The 21,277-nt window shown below is 43.1% G+C and overlaps 1 protein-coding gene across 3 annotated transcripts in view; it reads left to right on the top strand.

The window, feature by feature from the left end:
* Positions 1-21,277, top strand: part of DYNC2H1 (dynein cytoplasmic 2 heavy chain 1) — a 433,565-nt gene that overhangs the window by 41,208 nt on the left and 371,080 nt on the right. For all 3 annotated transcript variants that reach the window (XM_040426277.1, XM_040426279.1, XM_040426278.1), the window contains exons 14-18: positions 3,123-3,284; positions 8,126-8,224; positions 19,169-19,308; positions 19,393-19,621; positions 19,857-19,984. In XM_040426277.1, the coding sequence (XP_040282211.1) occupies positions 3,123-3,284; positions 8,126-8,224; positions 19,169-19,308; positions 19,393-19,621; positions 19,857-19,984 (758 nt within the window). The remainder of the gene's footprint in view (positions 1-3,122; positions 3,285-8,125; positions 8,225-19,168; positions 19,309-19,392; positions 19,622-19,856; positions 19,985-21,277) is intronic.

Raw genomic sequence — 21,277 nt, 5'->3', positions numbered from 1 at the left:
CCTCGGCCTGTTGAGTTTGTTGGCTACAGTCTCTGTAGTGTTTTATTTGGGGGTTATTTACCCCTGTTCCTACTTTATTCCTTTTGGTACTTTCCTTCTTCACGTTTGGCTGTAGTAGATTCTGATGCCAAAGAAATATATCAATGTTGCCAGAGAAGAGTATTCACTTTTAGTTTTCTTGCTATGTTTTATTCTTAACCGGTTGTTAAAATCCTGTCAATTTAAGGGTCCATTCTCACGTCCGTATGTGTTTTGTGGATCCGCAAAACACGGACATCGGCAATGTGCGTTCCGCATTTTGTGGACCGCACATCGCCGGCACTCTCATAGAAAATGCTTTTTCTTGTCTGCAATTACGGACAAGAATAGGACATGTTCTATTTTTTTGCTGAACGGAAGTGCGGATCCGGAAGTGAGTTGTTTGTGAGTCGGACCTCATGCTCCTGTAATTCGCCCACTGGCCCCTGGTATTGCCCATACGGCTCAGGTAGGAGAGTGTTAGGACCCCGAGCTACTTGAGAAACCTTGGCGTGGTGCCCGGGCTTAGACATGTTCTACACCGTAGGACATGTTGGCTAATCTCTCAATTTTAAAATCAGTTTGAGGGTTTAGTAAGACCGCAGAGTGCACCTGTCTTTGCTATTATTATATTGCCGCATCTGTTCCGCAAATTTGCGGAACGGATGCAGAGCCATTGTGCGGATATGTGAATGGACCCTTATGAAAGCGAACTGGCACATAATCAAGAATTTGAATAGGCAAGTAACTGTACAGGAAGGGAGGAAGCGTGCCACTTTTGACTCCCAGCTCCAAGCAGAATTAGTTCTATAGGCTTTAAGAACTTGAGATCAGCCCAACTTATTTTTTTTTTTTTTTTTTTTTTACCTCGACAAATTTCCTTATTTGTAAGTAGACATTACCTTTGTTGTATAGTAAGGATTAAAGGTGGGGTTTGCTTGATTTGTTGCCTTTTTGTGTTTAATGGAGTGAATCTGTGCATTCTGCGAAAGAAAATGGTATTTCTTTGAACTTGAGTAAGAAAGGGATGCAAATGAGCTCCTAACAAGCTCTGCCTCTGATGCCACCAGATGTAAGGCAGCTGTCCTATAAGTCAGTGTTCGACCCTTTAATTAGGCCTTGAGACATGACTTGGATATTAAATAAGCCAGCACCTCATCTGCAGACAGCTGTTTCGGGGTGATTGCCCCTCATCAGTGCAGAGCAGAGAGTACAGGCCTAACTGGGTGAGAGGCCAAGTCAGCATTTGGGGGGTACTATCTCTCCTTGCGAAGAGAGCGCCTTAGTCGGGCTTAAATCTGGTGGCATTAGAGGCAGAGCGTGTTAAAGGGGTTGTGTCACTTCAGCAAATGGCATTTATCATGTAGACAAGGTTAATACGAGCCACTTACTAATGTATGGTGACTGCCCATATTGCCTCCTTTGCTGACTGGATTCATTTTTCCATCACATTATACACTGCTCTTTTCCATGGTTACGACCACCCTGCAACCCATCATTGGTGGCCGTGCTTGTACACTACAGGAAAAAGCGCCAGCCTACGTGAGCTTCTATGGTTTTGGCCACCAGAGAGGCTGGCATTTTTTCCTTTAGTGTGCAAGCACGGCCACCACTGATGGATTGCTGGGTGGTCGTAACTATGGAAACGTGCAGTGTGTAATGTAAAGGAAAATTGAATCCCGCCAGGTAAAGGAAGCAATATGGACAATCCCAATACATTAGTCAGTGCCTTGTATTAACTTTCTCTACACGATAAATGCCATTGGCTGAAGTGAGACAACCCCTTTAAGAGCTAATTTGTCTCCCTTTTTCTTCTCAGGAGCATGTATGGCCTTTTAGTCTCCTCGCTATCAGAGGAGAGATAGTACCCCCAAAATTTGGACTCAAATAAATTGTCCAATAAAATGCTTTGTTTCAGGGAAGACACCTTTTCTTTCCTATGGTAGTAGACATTTCAAATATCAAACTATAGAAGGTAGAATAAAGCCATAAAAAGTTTACTCAAATCTGTATTTTCTTTCTGAAGATATTGACCCATTCTAACGTGTCAGTCCGGCTACTTGGATACCGCTGTTGACCCCCATTAGGCTCTCTGCTGTCGCATCTTCATGTGTATATGTTTGGCAATTTGGCACAAAGCTGTGGTTTTGGTTTTCGCCATTTAACTTCTGAATCTCCCATAACATATATGCAGTATTCTGCTAGGTCGCTGTATGGTTTGTTACTCTCCCATTTGGTTTGTGCTGTTGCAGGTACTATTTCTTTGGTACCTTGCAGGATTTGGCTAAAACGTATCCCTCTCCCCAAGTGCTCCATGCTATATTTTTGCTTGTACATATGTTTTTATAAGTCCCCCAACCGTTTAACATCTTTATCGAAGAACCTGAGATATATTCTAAGTGGTATTGACTTTTAGGTTGGGTTCACATCATGTTTTTCCCATCCTTTTAACGTGTGTAAAAAACGTATATGTTAAACGGGTGCCTCAGACTGAGGTCATACAGTGGCATCCGTTCTCCATAGAGTTCCATTGTAAAATATAAAAAAAAGCATACGTTTTTTTTTTTTTTTTTTACTGGACTGTGCAAGATACAAGAACGTGGTGTGGTGCATTTTTGTATCCTTTTTTTTTTGTAACGTATAAATCAAACGAAGGCATAAAACGAGATGTGAACCCACCCTTGCTGATCTGGCATGCTTTTTGGGTTTTATTTTAGTTTTTTCTTTTCATTGCAAACTTATTTGGCAATGTACAGTAATCTGTAAACTTACATCAAGTTTATGAGTAAACCATTTGAAGATACAACTTGTTGATTCTGAGTTCTCAGTCCTTTCCCTCTTGCCTCTGTACGGTATTAAAGCCTTCAGCTTTCCTAGAATAAATTAGAACATGAAACAGATATGTCTTGAGTTATTGAATATTGCTGTGCGAATATTTTGGAAAAAAGTGGGGGAAGGAAATGTAAAATCGCCAATCCTCAGTGCTGCCCACTTGCACCAATGTATAGTAGATACCTGTGAAGGTTGGAGTTATGTGCCTGGATAAGAGCCTCAGAAAACCTTTTTTTTTTAACATATGAATATTTTTTAAAATTCTTTTCTAGAGTTCTAAGGCAAGCTCTGGGGAATCTGGCCAAAAAACACGTATAACATGGGACAGTCCTAAAGAACTTCAGAGCTATATTGAGAAGCTACAAAGTGCAGCAGAGCAACTTTCTACTGAAAACCGGAAGCTCAGGAAGAAACATACAGACTTTTGTGAAAAGGTGAATTATTCTTGTGTTATCATTCCATTGCCTGATAGTCCGGTTGGCGGCAAAACATGTCGGGGGACAGTGGTCTTATTTTTAATTAGCAACCGCTGAAATTGCAATTGTCTATAGTGTGACCTGCAGGCACACACATGGCATTAGAGGCTGAACTTGCTAAGATCTCATTCGCATACCCTCTTCCCAGGATTCCAGAGGAGCATTGCCTGGCCTATAAGTCTCCTCATGCTGTTTAGGGGCCCTCCATAAGGAGATATTGTGTCTCCCAAAGCTATCCTCACACTACAGTTAGTTACTTCTAGACAATGTGCTGTATGAACAGCTTGTTTGATTACAGTCACTGTTTGTGCTTTTAATGCACTTAGGTTTTAGGCTACTTTCACACTCGCAGCAGAGGAATCCGGCAGGCAGTTCCGTCGCCGGAACTGCCTGCCAGATCCGTCAAAACGTATGCCAACTGATGGCATTTGTAAGACTGATCAGGATCCTGATCCGTCTTACAAATGCATTGAAATGCCGGATCCGTGTTTCCGGTGTCATCCTGCCATTTTTTATTTTTTTTTTTAACATTCCGGTAAATACCGGCATTCCAGTATTTGTAATGCCGGATCCGGCACTAATACATTCCAATGTAAAAAAAAATGCCGGATCCGGCATTCCGGCAAGTGTTCCGGATTTTTGGCCGGAGATAAAACCATAGCATGCTGCGGTATTATCTCAGTCCTGATCAGTCAAAAAGACTGAACTGAAGACATCCTGATGCATCCTGAACGGATTACTCTCCATTCAGAATGCATGGGGATAAAACTGATCAGTTCTTTTCCGGTATTGAGCCCCTAGGACGGAACTCAATGCCGGAAAAGAAAAACGCTAGTGTGAAAGTACCCTTAGAATATCTATATTTGCCATTCATGCCTTCAACCTTGTAACACTAGTGATGCCTTGTATACTACGTGTGATGTACAAGATTTTTTATTTGTATTGATTTTTCCAAAAAGTTGTTTAATAAAGGTTATCTGATTAAAAAAAATTATAATATTTTGACACCACTGCAGGCGCTCTTGCTGATGATGAGACTTCAGTAGCAAACAAGCTTTTGGAGTGCGTCAATGCAGTTCTGCTTCAAGTAGATGGTATTTTATGGGCCTGGAGGTCACTGCAGGGGCTACTGTAAAACCCGTATAGGTCAGATAGTGTGTATTTAAAGGGGTTGTCCCATCTTGGATATTGGGGGCATATCGCTAGGATATTCCCCCAATGTCTGATAGGTGTGGTGTTCTGCTCATTCTCCTGGACTTTGCCCTCTAGTTGCGATGTCAGCAATTATACTTTGTCTTTGCGTGGGTTTTTTTCCAGCAGGGCTTCAAGCAGGCTTGGATCCAGTTACTGCCATCAGGAATTTTATATTCCATACAGGCAAAACTGTGTGACCCCCTTCCCCCACATTTTAATTTACGCTGTTTACTAGTCACCATAAATAATATGCTCACTATATTGTACGGTACATTATGATTGCAGTAATACCAATAACTGTTTTGTGATATTTAAAAAACAAAACAGTAAAACTATAAGGCATAAAAATCCCATGTTTACAGCAGAGCTTTTGTATAGAAGAGTGGCTAAGACAGAAGGTCTGAGGTTCAAATCTCAGTGAGACCTGTAAAAAAAAAAAAATTTGTCGTAAAAGTTATTGGAGAAAAAATAAAATTTTTACTCTGCAGCTTTTTTTCTCTTATGGTAAAAGTTAAAATATTTAGCAAAATTATTATTACTTTAAAATATCGAAACAAGAACCATACTTTGTAGAAATATCACACAACAGTATTTGGCATCCCTGTAATCATAATAAGTTGTACAATATAGTTAACACCTTAATTATGGTGATTATTAAATTATGCAATGTTTTCCCTTCATTTCAGTATTATACTTTTTATTTAGTCTGAACAAAATAGCTTTTTAAGCACAGGACATTCAGCCCTTCGATCAAAGCAGGTCTGTAGTTTAATGGTAACACTTTTTCCTGGCGTACAGAGGGGCTGAGGTTTAAATTGTGATGACCTGTTAAAGGGAATCTGTCACCGGGATTTTGTGTATAGAGCTGAGGACATGGGTTGCTAGATGGCCGCTAGCACATCCGCAATACCCAGTCCCCATAGCTCTGTGTGCTTTTATTGTGTCAAAAAACGATTTGATACATATGCAAATGAACCTTAGATGAGTCCTGTACGTGAGATGAGTCCAGCGTGAAGGAACCCAGCACCGCCCTGCATCCTCAGAATCTCCTTCTTGCTCTCCGACGTCACAAAGCTAGAGCGCCGTAATCTCGCGATGCGCGAGCTAGCGCATGCGCAGTGTCGGCATAGTGTTCTTCCCTGTGCTGGCATCAGCCTCAGGGAACGAACTGCCCATTCGCTAGCTCGCGCATCACGAAATTTTGGCGCTCTAGCTTTGTGACATCGGGGAGCAAGGAGGAGATTCTGAGGGTGCGGAGCGGTGCTGGGCTCCTTCACGCTGGACTCATCTCAGGGACAGGACTCATCTAAGGTTCATTTGCATATCTCTCAAATAGTGTTTTTCACACAATAAAAGCACACAGAGCTATGGGGACTGGGTATTGCGGATGTGCTAGCGGCCATCTAACCACCCATGTCCTCAGCTCTATACCCAAAATCCCGGTGACAGGTTCCTTTTAAGTGATTTCTTTTGTAAAAGAATATTTACTGGAAGAGAGCCCCTCCACCAAGTTACATGGAGCACGGATTTACTAGTATTCACTAATGAGGCTGACGGCCCTTCTTGGATCTGTGATGTGAGATCGGAGTAGAAGCAGAGACCTGATGGTACAGACACTTCTTGCGTCAGAAAGTAAAGACAGGGTGCGGGTCACATTTACACTAAAGGAGTCAAAATGTACTCGGAACACCATAATCTGATTTATATAATGAAGTTGAGTGCTAGTGTTATATATATTTTTTTTTTATGTAGCTGGAGAACCCCTTTAATCATTTTACAGGTTCCATCTTGGGCTTGTCTATCTGATCTATAACCTACTTGTTCTTGACTAATTAGAGAGGGAAGGATGTTTAGGAGTCTGTTAGCTATTATTTTCACATAAATCTTCATGTCCGGATTCAATAAGGAAATGGGGCGGAAATCAGAAGGTGTTGCGTCTGCTCCAGATTTAGACGATGTGATTATGGTTGGAGAGAGCGTTTCCTGAGGGAATGTTCTTTTTTCATCTGCTTCATTGAATGATGACTCTCTAAATGAGGTGTCAATTCCTCTGCAAATTTTATAGTATCTATAGGTTTAAGAAGTATAAGAAACGTGTGATTTCTAGAGGTAGGGGTTGTGTAGTATGTTCATCAATTTTTACCTTTTATGATGAGGAATAATATTCTGTAAATGTGGCGACTTTTTTTTGCGGGTTTATTATTTTCTGATTACCATGCGATAATAAGTAGGCTGTTCTCTGTTTTGCCTGTCTAGTTTTGGTTAGTCTACAGGTAGCTGAAATTTTTCAGGTCTGTTATTTAAAGGGGTTGTCTTGGTTCAGAGCTGAACCCGGACATACCCATAATTTCACTAAGGCAGCCCCCCTGATGTTAGCATCGGAGCATCTCATGCTCCGATGCGCTCCCTTGCCCTGTGCTAGATCGCGCAGGGCAAGGGCTCTTTTGTTTACAACAACACACTGCCGGGCGGAGGCTTCCGCCCGGCACTGTGTAAGGTGACGTCACCGGGTCTGATGGGCGGGCTTAAGCGCTGCCCTAGCCGTTTTACTGGCTAGGGCAGCGCTAAAGCCCGCCCATCAGTGCCAGTGACGTCACTGGGCTTCCTGGCAGCCCCATGGAGAGCCCGGTACGTCACCGGAACTCCTGAAAATGCGATTTAGCACAGGGCAAATGGAGCATCGGAGCATAAACTGCTCTGAAGCTCAAGTCAGGGGGGCTGGCTGAGTGAAAATGGAGGTATGTCCGGTTCAGCTCTGAACCCGGACAACCCCTTTAAGACATAAAAATTCATTTTATATTTTTGTGAGGTTGCCTCATATTGATTTATAAATGTTCTGATCTTAGAATCAGATTTTTTATTTTAATAGCAGTGGTGTTGGTCAGGCAAGGATTTATTTATTTTTAAGTTAAAGGCGTTTTCCGAGACTTTTATACTGATGACCTATCCTCATAAGTACCTGATTGGTGGGGGTCTGACACCCACGACCCCTGCCTATCAGACAAGAATAGGACATGCTCTATATTTTCAGATGGGCTACGGGACGGACATACAGATGCGGACAGCGCACGTTGTGCTGTCCGCATTATTTGCGGACCCGTTGAAATGAATGGGTCCTCATCCAATCCACAAAATAAATGGAACGGACACGGAAACTAAATATGTTCGTGTGCATGTAGCCTAGAACTCTCGGACATTGTGTGGTGATATGGGAATTTTTTTTTTTTTAATGTTTAATTTTTTTTTATTTGTGGTATTTCAAATGCAAAGGGGATTACTGCTAGTGAAGGTGTTAAAGAAAAAGTATTCTTTGAGGGCATTTTTGCATCTTCCTCTCTAGTCAGGGTGATTAATGATATACGGTGTATATACGGTGTTACCGATGTACGGCGCTGGTGGGGAAGGGGTTAAGTGAACTTTCAATGACGGGATGGTGTGTTTTGTGGATGTTGTTGTTCTGTATATTCTAGAGATATGGGTGCGGATTCCTCATGCCTACACTCCTGTGAGATACGATGCTGCCACTGTCTGCTTTTTTTTGATCGACTCCTTCAGATATTTAATAAAGCCGAAGCTGTCATTTATTACATTTATTCTTTTTGCAGGTTGTTGCGCTCATGAGCATTGATTTGCTCCGCCAACAACAGCGATGGAAAGATGGACTTTTGGAAATGCGCAGTGTGTTCTCCAGCCTTGAATATCAGGTAATTTCTCCGGGCAATGTTTTCTGACTATTGGACCGACAGTAGATTATTTGTATAGGCCTGAAAGCAAAGTGTTTTGTGATAATAAGGGCGATTTACTAAGTGGTGGAAATTGGAGCCAAAAAAGATTGAGTACATGCTATATGCCAAATATATTATGTATTTTAGACCCTTTTTCACCTTAGTTGACAGTTTTTCAAAATTGTCTAGAAATAGTGGCATTATTAGGAAGAGTAATACGATGTGCCCACAGTGTGCAAGGTATTGGTATAAAGTATGCCAGTGACGAGGTCGCAGAAAGAAGAGCAAACTATCTAACCCGCCCAGTGACTTACAACGAAATCATTATTCTACACCTGCCAATATGACAAATTAAAGTTATTCAGGTCGACAGTAGTGAAAAGTCTCCCCAATTGTTTGCTCTTTCTAGTGTGCATTTTTTTTAGTCAACAGGTAACATGATAGCCGGACCCCTGCTGTATGCGCCGGCATGGGTGAAAACACCGATGCCAGAGCAATAACTCTTGCAGAGCCGCGGTCAGCGCTGACCGCGGCTCTGCAAGAGTTATTGCGCTGGCATCGGTGTTATCCTGACGAGTCCGCGTGGCTATCGGGTCCCTGCGCTGCTGTGAAGGGGACCCGATGGCAGGCAAGGCAGCCCGATGCCTTCCTTAGGCATCGTGGCTGCCATCCCTCTTAGTCTGTGAGATCCAGCCCCCTGTATTACACTGGTAATACACTTACAGCCAATGCATTACAATACAGAAGTGTTGTGATGCATTGTAAAGGGGATCAGACCCCCAAAAGTTGAAGTCCGAGAGACAAAAAGTAAAGTGAAAAAAAAAAAAGGAAAATAAAAAAGAAAGTAATTTTTTTTTTATTTCAAGTAAAAAAAAAGCATCCTTTTCCCAAAATAAAGTTTTGTTAAAATTTGTAAAAAATAGGGAAATAAAGAAAAGTAGACATATTAGATATTGGTGCATCCGTATCGACCGACTCTATAAAAATATCACATAAGTTTTAATAAAAACTGTGCTAAAAAAAACATTTCTTTGTCACCTTACATCACTAAAAGTGCAACACCAAGCGATCAAAAAGGCGTATGCCCCCCAAAATAGTACCAATCTAACCGTCACCTCATCCCGCAAAAAATGAGATCTTACCTAGGACAATCGCCCAAAAAATAAAAAAAACTATGGCTCTCAGACTATGGAGACACTAAAACATGATTTATTTATTTTTGTTTCAAATATGCTTTTATTGTGTTAACTTAAATGTAAAAAACATAAAATAAAAAAGTAGACATATCTAGGTATCGCCGCCTCTGTAACATCCTGCTCTGTAAAAATCAGGTAACATAGTAACATAGTACATAAGGCCGAAAAAAGACATTTGTCCATCCAGTCCGGCCTGTTATTCTGCAAGTTGATCCAGAGGAAGGCAAAAAAAAACCCTGTGAGGTAGAAGCCAATTTTCCTCACTTTAGGGGAATAAAAAATTCCTTCCCGACTCCAATCAGGCAATCAGAATATCTCCCTGGATCAACGACCCCTCTCTAGTAGCTATAGCCTGTAATATTATTACGCTCCAGAAATACATCCAGGCCCCTCTTGAATTCCTTTATTGTACTCACCATCACCACCTCCTCAGGCAGAGAGTTCCATAGTCTCACTGCTCTTACCGTAAAGAATCCTTTTCTATGTTTGTGTACAAACCTTCTTTCCTCCAGACGCAGAGGATGTCCCCTCGTCACAGTCACAGTCCTGGGGATAAATAGATGATGGGAGCGATCTCTGTACTGACCCCTGATATATTTATACATAGTAATTAGATCTCCCCTCAGTCGTCTTTATTCTAACGTGAGTAACCCTAATTTTGATAATCTTTCAGGGTACTGTAGTTGCCCCATTCCAGTTATTACTTTAGTTGCCCTCCTCTGGACCCTCTCCAGCTCTGCTATGTCTGCCTTGTTCACAGGAGCCCAGAACTGTACACAGTCCTCCATGTGTGGTCTGACTAGCGATTTGTAAAGTGGTAGGACTATGTTCTCATCACGGGCATCTATGCCCCTTCTGATGTAACCCATTATCTTATTGGCCTTGGCAGCCGCTGCCTGACACTGTTTTTTGCAGCTTAGTTTGCTGTTTATTAAAATTCCTAGATCCTTTTCCATGTCAGTGTTACCGAGTGTTTTACCATTTAGTATGTACGGGTGACTTGCATTATTCCTTCCCATGTGCATAACCTTACATTTATCAGTGTTAAACCTCATCTGCCACTTATCTGTCCAAGCCTCTAATCTATCCAGATCCCTCTGTAGTAGTATACTGTCCTCATCAGTGTTAATTACTTTACACAGTTTAGTGTCATCTGCGAAAGTTTATATTTTACTATGCAAGCCTTCTACAAGATCATTAATAAATATATTGAAGAGAATAGGGCCCAATACTGACCCCTGAGGTACCCCACTAGTGACAGTGACCCAATCTGAGTATGTACCGTTAATAACCACCCTCTGTTTTCTATCATTGAGCCCATTACTTACCCACATACAGACGTTTTCTCCCAGTCCGAGCATTCTCATTTTATATACTAACCTTTTATGTGGTACAGTGTCAAATGCTTTGGAGAAGTCCAGATACACGACATCCATTGATTAGACGCTGTCAAGTCTAGAACTTACCTCCTCATAGAAACTGATTAAATTAGTTTGGCATGACCGATCCCTCACGAAGCCATGCTGATATGGCGTTATTTGCTTATTTCCGTTGAGATGCTCTAACATAGCATCTCTCAGAAAACATTCAAACAGTTTACCCACAACAGATGTTAAACTTACCGGCCTATAGTTTCCAGGCTCTGTTTTTGGACCCTTTTTGAATATTGGCACCACATTTGCCATGCGCCAATCCTGTGGGACATTCCCTGTCAGTATAGAGTCTGCAAATATCAGAAATAAGGGTCTGGCTATGACATTACTTAATTCCCTTAGGATACGGGGGTGTATGCCATCCGGTCCTGGCGATTTGTCTATTTTGATCTTTTTAAGTCACTGTTGTACTTCTTCCTGGGTCAGACAGGACACTTTTAATGGGGAATTTATTTCAACATTCAGCATTTCATCTGACAGTTTATTTTCCTCAGTGAATACATTGGAGAAAAAAATATTTAACAGCTTTGCTTTCTCCTCGTCGCTCTCTGCGACTCCCCCCTCATTACTCTTTAAAGGGCCGACACCTTCAGATTTATACTTTTTAACATTTATATAATTGAAGAACATTTTAGGGTTAGTTTTACTCTCTTTGGCAATTAATCTCTCGGTCTCTAGTTTGGCCGCTTTTATTTGTTTTTTACATGTTCTATTTTTTTCCTTATATTTTTTCAGTGCTTCCGTGCCACCCTCCTGTTTTAGTGATTTATATGCTTTCTTTTTGTCATTTATTGCTTTCTTTACAGTTCTGTTTATCCACATTGGTTTCTTTTTGTTCCTTAACCTTTTATTCCCATACGGTATGTACCTCTCACAATGAGATTTTAGGATGCTTTTAAAGATATCCCATTTTGTGGCTGTATTTTTGAGGACTTTGTCCCAGTTAGTTAGGCCTATGGCCTTTCTTAGTTGGCTAAATTTAGCTTTTTTGAAGTTTGGTATTTTTGTTCCTCCCTGTAGAAACGCTCTTTTGAATGATAATTGGAAGGTTATTACTTTATGGTCACTATTTCCCAGGTGTCCCCCAACCTGCACGTCTGTTGTTCTGTCAGGTCTATTGGTTAATACTAAGTCCAGTATGGCCGTCCCTCTAGTCGGGTCCTGAACCAGTTGGGAAAGGTAATTGTCTTTGGTTATTGCCAAGAACCTGTTTCCTTTATGAGATGTACAGCTTTCAGTTTCCCAGTCTATATCAGGGTAGTTGAAGTCCCCCATAATAACCACCTCATTATGATTTGCCGCCTCGTCTATCTCATTTAGTAGTAGATTTTCTGTGGACTCTGGTATATTAGGTGGTTTATAGTAAACTCCTATTAGTAATTTATTGTTGTTTTTAGCTCCATGTATCTCTACCCACAGTGACTCCACATGTTCATGTCCCTCACTTATATCTTCTCGGACTGTGGGCTTAAGGCTACATTCACACGTCAGTATTTTTCTATAATCAGATTTTCTGTCCGTTTTTTGCGGATCCGTTGTTCCTGAAAATGTTTCCGTATGTCATCCATATGTCATCCGTTTTTTTTAATTTCCAGGAACGGATTCCGTATAAAACGGATGACATCCGTATGTCTTCCGTTTTTTGCGGATCCATTGACTTTGTATTGTACCAGGATCCGATTTTTCAGGAAAAGAATAGGACATGTTTTATATTTAAACGGACATGCGGAACGGATAAACGGAAACGGACAGCACACATTGTGCTGTCCGTTTTTTTTCCAGGACCCATTGAAAATGAATGGGTCCAGATCTGGTCCAGATCTGTTCCAGAAAAAACGGAACAGATCAGGAAAGAAAAAAACGGACGTGTGAATGGACCCTTAGACAGGACTTTACATAAAGGCAGACCCCTCCCCCTCTCTGGTTTTGGCTATCCTTTCTAAACAGACTGTAACCTTGTACATTAACTGGCCCAGTCATAGCTATCATCCAGCCATGTCTCAGTTATTCCCACTATGTCATAGCTATCATCCAGCCATGTCTCAGTTATTCCCACTATGTCATAGTCCTCCTCACACATCACTAATTCCAGTTCCCCAGTTTTATTAGTCAGGCTTCTGGCATTAGTATACATACATTTGAGAGGTTTATGTATATTTTTTACCCTACACTTTTCCTTCTGAACTGTTCTAGTCCCTCCTTCCATTCCTCCCCCAGTCCCACTACCTTGCCCCCGGTCTCTATCTGTACTATCTTCCCCTCCTATAATGTAATTACCCTCCCCCCCCAGTCCCTAGTTTAAACACTCCTCCAACTTTCTAGCCATCTTCTTCCCGAATACACAGCTGCCCCTTCCCCATTGAGGTGCAGCCCATCCCTACGATAGAGCCTGCAGCCGATAGAGAAGTCGGCCCAGTTCTCCAGGAACTTAAACCCCTCCTTCCTACACCAGTTCTTGAGCCACTTGTTAATTTCCCTAATCTCCCACTGCCTTTCTTGTGTGGCCCGTGGTACAGGTAGTATTTCGGAAAATACTACTTTTTGAGGTCCTTGCCCTAAGCTTTTGACCTAAATCCCTGAAATCATTTTTAAGGACTCTCCACCTACCCCTAACTTTGTCATTGGTTCCGATATGGACCATGACCGCTGGATCTTCTCCAGCCCCTCCCAGTAATCTGTCAACCCGATCCGCAATGTGTCGAACTCTAGCGCCAGGAAGACCGCACACTGTTCGGCGATCACGGTCTTTGTGACAGATTTCCCTATCTGTTCACCTAATAATTGAGTCCCCCACTACCAGCACCTGTCTGACCTGCTCTCCTGGTTCCCTGATTACTGGAGCTGACATTCCCCTGACTGGCAGAGGAAGTGTCCGGCTGCGGCAGTGCCGTCCCTGGACTGACATCCCCCTCATCTGCCAAACATGCAAACTTGTTGGTGTGTGTCAGATCAGGGCTAGCCTCCCTGGCACTCTTCCCTCTACCCCGCTTTCTAACTGTTACCCAGCTGGCTACCTCACTTTCCTCGGCCTCCTCTCTGTCACCCTCCCCCTCATCTACCCCAAAGAGTGCTTGCTCGGTGAGAAGCAAACTCTTTTGCAAATTGTCAATGCCTCTCAGTGTTGCAACTTGCCCATTTAGAGACTCGATTTGCGATTCCAAACGGGTAATTTGCTCACATCTTGAAGAAAGCGGCTGTTCCAGGACTGCATACATCATGCAAGATGTGCACTGGACTGCGTTGTCAATTGTGCATAACATACTAAATGGGGATTACACCACAAAAGCGAAAAATACAATATAATGTAGTACTAAGAAACTGGCTAATTGCAGTCCCCCACTGAAGTCCCTGAATCTAAAGTCACTTAATCCTAAGTCACACACTTACGCAACCACACTTAATCAACCACGCGTCGCGGTCAAACTCGCGTTATATATCTCCTTATTTAAATATAAATGCAGTTCACTACACCAGCCTGGTTTGTTTTCCCTCTGGATTCAAAAAGGTGAACACCGTAAAAAAGATAAAATAAAAACGGTGTCCAAAAAGCCATTTATTTGTTACCTTACATCACAAAAAGTGTAATAGCAAGCGATCAAAAAGTCATATGCACCCTAAAATATTGCCAATGAAACAGTCATGTCATGTCGCAAAAATGATACCCTACCTAAGACAATCGCCCAAAAAATAAAAAAAAATATGGCTCTCAGACTATGGAGACTTTAGTGTCTCCATAGTCTGAGAGCCATATTTTTTTTTTGTTTCAAAAATGATATTATTGTGTAAAACTTAAATAAATTTAAAAAGTATACATATTGGGTATTGCCACGTCCGGAACGATCTGCTCTTTAAAAATATCACATGATTTAAGCGCTCAGATGAACACCGTAAAAAAAAAAAAAAAAAATAAATCATACCAATCTATCCGTCGTCTCATCCCGCAAAAAATGAGACCCTACATAAGACAGTCGCCCAAAAATAATAAATAAACTATGCCTTTCAGAATATGGAGACACTAAAAAAAGATTTAAAAAAAATAATGCTTTATTATGTAAAACTGAAACAAACATATTTAGTATTGTCGCGTCTGTAACAACCTGCTCCATAAAAATAGCACATGATTTAACCTGTCAGATGAACATTGTTAATAACAAAAAATAAAAACGGTGCCTGGCAGGTCCAGCCGCTTTGAGACCAGAAAGCGCAAACCTGGCTGGTCTCATGCCTTGGCGACAACCACAGAAAAGTCATTGTGCAAGGGGAAAGTCTTGGGGGCATGCTTCGAGCGCAGAAAAGACAACCCCTGGTGGCTGGTGAAGAGAAGGTCGTCCTGCACCTGGAAAGTGTCCCGGACGGCAGATACCAGGCTATCCACCATGGATGCAATTTGGGAACACTGTTTCGGATCCACGTCCGAATCCGCAATCTTCCCCTCCGACATTGCGTCTCCCAGGAGGGAGGACGCCTGTGATTGGGAACCGGGAGGGGGAGGGGATGCTGAGGCATCAGAGGGAGAATGGTGTCCTGCTCTAGGACGCTTGTTAGGAGGCCTACCCCTGGAGTGGACGCCCTGAGACGGTGCGGACTGCACAGTTTGCGATTTATCAACCAAAAGACCCATGAGAGAAAGGTTGGATTGGGATATCTTTGATAAGTCCTCCACTGCCCGGGATAGGGCTCGTCCCCAGTCTGGTTCCACACTGACAGATTGGTCCTGTACTTCTGTGGGCTGGAGAGGGGGGTATTGGGCCTGCCTGGGCACATGGCATGTCGAGCACAGAGAGTCTGCCTTTCCACGAGGGAATTTTACCTTGCAAATTGTGCAAGCATAGTAGGTGGCCCTGCGGGTGGCCTGAGGGAAAGTACTGACTGGGTCAGACATGGTGTGCTGTGATAGCGCTCAATGCTGGAGGGGGTAGCGATATTTCTACCAGAATGTCCGGCGAACCCAGTTCTTGTGTTCCCCGACAGAGAGCTGAGGAAGGAAGGAACGTCCTGTCGCGGCGGGACGCTGAGGAGCATGACTGGCGCGAAACTGATGAGCGCAGCGCACTGCTGTCTAGCCACGCCCCCCTACCATGTTTTGCCAAGCACTCTGCGGTGCATCGGGATCCCGACAGGACGGTCGGGACTCCCAGAATAACTACAAACAAAGAGTCCGTACGTGACCCAGCGGCGGGGAGGTGAGGGCAGAATGATGCGCTGGGAGAAAAAACAGCGCTCCTGTTACCCTAAATAGTGGCGCCACCAGACTCCATTTAAGGCCGACCCGCGAAACACTTAGCCCCTGCATGACCAGCGGCGGCGCGAATGGCATCCGCCTGAAGTAGCCCCTCCGCGATGCCTGCTGTCCAAATCTGGGACCAGGCAGATTGTTGAGACTGGAGAGGGAGGTAGGAGAGGGATATACTCACCTGCCTTCTTCTGTGTTCTTCGCCCTTCCATTATAAACCAGCAGGGCCACCTCTACAGTCTCTGGCACAGAAGTGGCAGGGGACAGGTGAGGGAAGGGCTTGGAGAACAAGTGGCCCTTGCGCTGGCGGGAAGCATGGGAGCGAGGCTGCCCTGGTTCACCTTTTTCTTTTTGGGGGAGGCAGGGCGGTGGGACAACCGACACCGGCCAGCCTCCCCGGGTAAATAGAGAGGCAATGCGACTCTGTTCCCCGTCCAGAAGTGTAAATGGGAAAAAAGAAATAAATCTAAGTAAGCCAGGGAGGTCTGCCTCCTACGACACTAAGCTAAAAACTAAGCTACGACACTAAGCTAAAAATTAAAAATAGCGCTGTTATACCAGCCAAAAAATACCTAAAGGGGAACCCCTCCAAAAAACGCCTAAAGGACTCCTTCACACACAGTTTTTGTTCTTAGTGCCAAAAAAGTCTATAAAAAACAGCTACAGTCAGGTCCATAAATATTGGGACATCGACACAATTCTAACATTTTTGGCTCTATACACCACCACAATGGATTTGAAATGAAACAAACGAGATGTGCATTAACTGCAGATTGTCAGCTTTAATTTGAGGGTATTTACATCCAAATCAGGGGAACGGTGCAGGAATTACAACAGTTTGCATATGTGCCTCCCACTTGTTAAGGGACCAAAAGTAATGGGACAGAATAATTATCATAAATCAAACTTTCACTTCTTAATACTTGGTTGCAAATCCTTTGAGGTCAATTACATCCTGAAGTCTGGAACGCATAGACATCACCAGACGCTGGGTTTCATCCCTGGTGATGCTCTGCCAGGCCTCTACTGCAACTGTCTTCAGTTCCTGCTTGTTCTTGGGGCATTTTCCCTTCAGTTTTGTCTTCAGCAAGTGAAATGCATGCTCAATCGGATTCAGGTCAGGGGATTGACTTGGCCATTGCATAACATTCCACTTCTTTCCCTCAAACTCTTTGGTTGCTTTTGCAGTATGCTTTGGGTCATTGTCCATCTGCACTGTGAAGCTCCGTCCAATGAGTTCTGAAGCATTTGGCTGAATATGAGCAGATAATATTGCCCGAAACACTTCAGAATTCATCCTGCTGCTTTTGTCAGCAGTCACATCATCAATAAATACAAGAGAACCAGTTCCATTGGCAGCCATACATGCCCACACCATGACACTACCACCACCATGCTTCACTGATGAGGTGGTATGCTTAGGATCATGAGCAGTTCCTTTCCTTCTCCATACTCTTCTCTTCCCATCGCTTTGGTACAAGTTGATCTTGGTCTCATCTGTCCATTGGATGTTGTAACAGAACTGTGAAGGCTTTTTTAGATGTTGTTTGGCAAACTCGAATCTGTCCTTTCTGTTTTTGAGGCTCACCAATGGTTTACATCTTGTGGTGAACCCTCTGTATTCACTCTGGTGAAGTCTTCTCTTGATTGTTGACTTTGACACACATACACCTACCTCCTGGAGAGTGTTCTTGATCTGGCCAACTGTTGTGAAGGGTGTTTTCTTCACCAGGGAAAGAATTCTTCAGTCATCCACCACAGTTCTTTTCCGTGGTCTTCCGGGTGTTTTGGTGTTGCTGAGCTCACCGGTGCGTTCCTTCTTTTTAAGAATGTTCCAAACAGTTGTTTTGGCCACGCCTAATGTTTTTGCTATCTCTCTGATGGGTTTGTTGTGTTTTTTCAGCCTAATGATGGCTTGCTTCACTGATAGTGACAGCTCTTTGGATCTCCTCTTGAGAGTTGACAGCAACAGATTCCAAATGCAAATAACACACTTGAAATGAAATCTGGACCTTTTATCTGCTCATTGTAATTGGGATAAGGAGGGAATAACACACACCTGGCCATGGAACAGCAGAGAAGCCAAATGTCCCATTACTTTTGGTCCCTTAACAAGTGGGAGGCACATATGCAAACTGTTGTAATTCCTGCACCGTTCACCTGATTTGGATGTAAATGCCCTCAAACTAAAGCTGACAGTCTGCAGTTAAAGCACATCTTGTTCATTTCATTTCAAATCCATTGTGGTGGTGTATAGAGCCAAAAATGTTAGAATTGTGTCAATGTCCCAATATTTATGGACTTGACTGTATCAGCGTTTTTTCTGTAGAGCTGTATAGGAAAAAAAAGCGTTGATGGAAAAAAAAAGTTTAAAAATGACATGTCTGCGATCATAAAACACACCTCAAAAGTGAAATTACACCCCTTCTATGCAACATCTTGATGTATTTTTTAATTTTTTTGATTAAAACCACCAAAAAAAAGTATGTTTGGGCCCACTCTTAAGGAGTTTAAAGCAGATCTCCAGGTTTCATCGCACCAATTCTCATTTAGCTCACTGTATATGAGTGGTTCACTGCTCACTTTAGGAACACTATAACACACTTTAACTCATCCCAGTGGGCAGTACTCTTTGGATTCGTTGACGCCCTCAGGTTTTACTACCTGAGGGTCTTATTTGGCGCGTGCCATGAAATACCTTGCTTTTTGGATATGGCTACATGTGATAGAAATGCTGCAGATTTCTGTGTGTAAAATCCACAGTATTTTATATTATAATTTCTAAAGAAAATCTCACCCGCATGCTGCGGTAGATGTCAACACGCCCACCCGTAACGGGACCCTTGGTGGGGGATTTTAAATCATCCGCATGTCATAACCGAGCAGCAAAAAAGAAATGACCGCTCAGATGTGAATGTAGCCGTAGCAGTACAGAAATGTCATTATTTCTAGGTATAATTTTTTACGTTCTGTTATAGTTATGTGCAGTTACTGTATGTCACCGAGTTCCGTCATTTTTTTGGGAGTCCTGCTTCATGAGGTTTTTATTTCTTTTTTTTAGGGAATACGATCAAGCGACATGAAGGCTTGGCGCCAGCATTGGGATCATCAGCTTTACAAGGCTCTAGAGCATCAGTATCAGATGGGCCTGGAGGCTCTCAATGAAAATCTCCCTGAAATCAGCATCGATCTGACGTTTAAGTAAGAGGCATTCGTGTGCTGTAGTAGAGGCGGCGGCGGCCTATAAAGCCCGTATTTCATCTCTGCAATGGTAATCTCTTCCAGGCAGGGGAGGTTACAGTTTAAACCTCCCTATGAAGAAATCCGTGCCAAGTATTATCGGGATATGAAGAGGTTCATTTCTATTCCGAACCAGTTCAGGGGACTGAGCGAGCCGGGCACAGAGCCAATCTTTTCTGTGATGCCTGAGAGGAATGCAAACGGCTTCATCACGGTGTTCAGTAAAGCAGAGGATTTGTTCCGAAGGTTATCGGCTGTCATGGGTCGATTTAAGGTGCGCTCTGCATTTCAATGGGCTTTTATCTGTTATTTAAAGCTGTAAAATGACACAGTCCATGGATCAGCACATTAAATGAACTGCCCGCCATTTATGTGTTAGACCATTTTTTGGCAATTTGTGCTCCTATCAATATTTTGAGCCGAGTTGTACAGTTCTTTTTTATTCCCTATCACACGTGCAATGTGCAAACTGTGTCTTTTCGGACCATCTCTTTCTTCTTTCTCTTCAGGAGTGGGTGGTGCTTGGCCAAGTGGACGTGGATGCCCTGGTTGAGAAACACTTACACGATGTTCATGACTGGGAGAAAAACTTCAAGGCACTTAAAGTCAGGGGTAAAGAAGTAGAGCGTCTCCCAAGGTATTTTCTGATTAGATATGTGTCTGTAAGGATTAGTACTGTATTAAAAGGTGTTGGACAGGATTAGTAAAAAATGGTTGCTTTTGCATTAAAGGAGTTGTGCAAGAATGGGGTAAAGTGAGGAGGGGGGGGCTAGGGGTTGGCAAAACTCCCACTTTGCAGGACCTGTAAAGGGAAGCTTACTTACCTGCTTCCCCGTTGCTTCTTCTCCTGACCTGTGATTCTCCCCTGGGCTCCCGCTCTTCAAACATCGGGTATGACATTGCCACAGCCGATCACTGGGTGCGGCGGTGACCGGTTCCCCTTACTTCATGACAAATGGTTTACAGCGGGGGAGCCCAGCAGAGCATCGCAGGCCAGGAGGAGAAGAAACGGGGAGCCAGCGCAGAGAAGCAGTTAAGTAAGCTTCCCTTTACAGGTCTGGCAAAGTGGGGGCTTTTGCCAAAAACCCCTTCATACTTGCACAACCCCTTTAAATGGAATCATACACAGAGACAACCAGGGGGCACACTGGAGATTAGCAGGAGTGCAAGCCGTGGTACTAATACCAGACCATGAATGAGGAGAAAAAGTAAAACCGCACACAAAGGCTGCACATCCCTATGTATCAATACTTCTATTTTATTAGACAACACAAGACAAGGGTTAAAAACATTGTATACAATAAAGGCCATGTGTAGTAGAGACAAATATGTCCCATACACAACCTTATGAACACCAAGTCCTAGATATGGACCAATATAAGCTGCAAAGTACAAAATTCATGATATATAAATATGACATCAAATGGTACTAAATACTTACTTGCCCGTTTCTACATCCAATATGTTGCATAGGTACAACGCCCCACTCCTATAGCTGGAATCAGCAGCTTCCTCAGGGGTCTCTAAAGGGAGTCATCCACTTGAGCAGTTCTGCATCAGGCATCCACCTCTTAGGTCTGCGCCATAGCTTCTGCCAATGCCATTCTTGGACGCTAACTGATTAGCCCAGTGTCTGTAGAGAAGTTATAGCTCACTGAAGACAAGCCAGCACTTTTCTATACCTAGTGCCGGCCTCCTAGTGGCTATCCCAATGGTTCTGTGTCCCTGATTGAATCAAATGAGAGGGATTTTATGACTAATACAAAAATCCAAATTTCTTTCAGCTAGGCGTAAGGCGTCTTTCATGTTTCTGTTTTGATATCCAGCAGGCTGTTCAGGCACAGAGCCGGAGTGCGTTGCCAAATCCTCTGCTTCACCGCTGGGTCCCCATTGACTGCAGTGCGGTCCGACAGTGATCCAGATGATTTCC

The sequence above is a fragment of the Bufo bufo genome, chromosome 3 (genome assembly GCF_905171765.1).
Source record: "Bufo bufo chromosome 3, aBufBuf1.1, whole genome shotgun sequence".
Lineage (NCBI taxonomy): Eukaryota > Metazoa > Chordata > Amphibia > Anura > Bufonidae > Bufo > Bufo bufo.
This window is presented reverse-complemented; position numbering and strand designations above follow the sequence as displayed.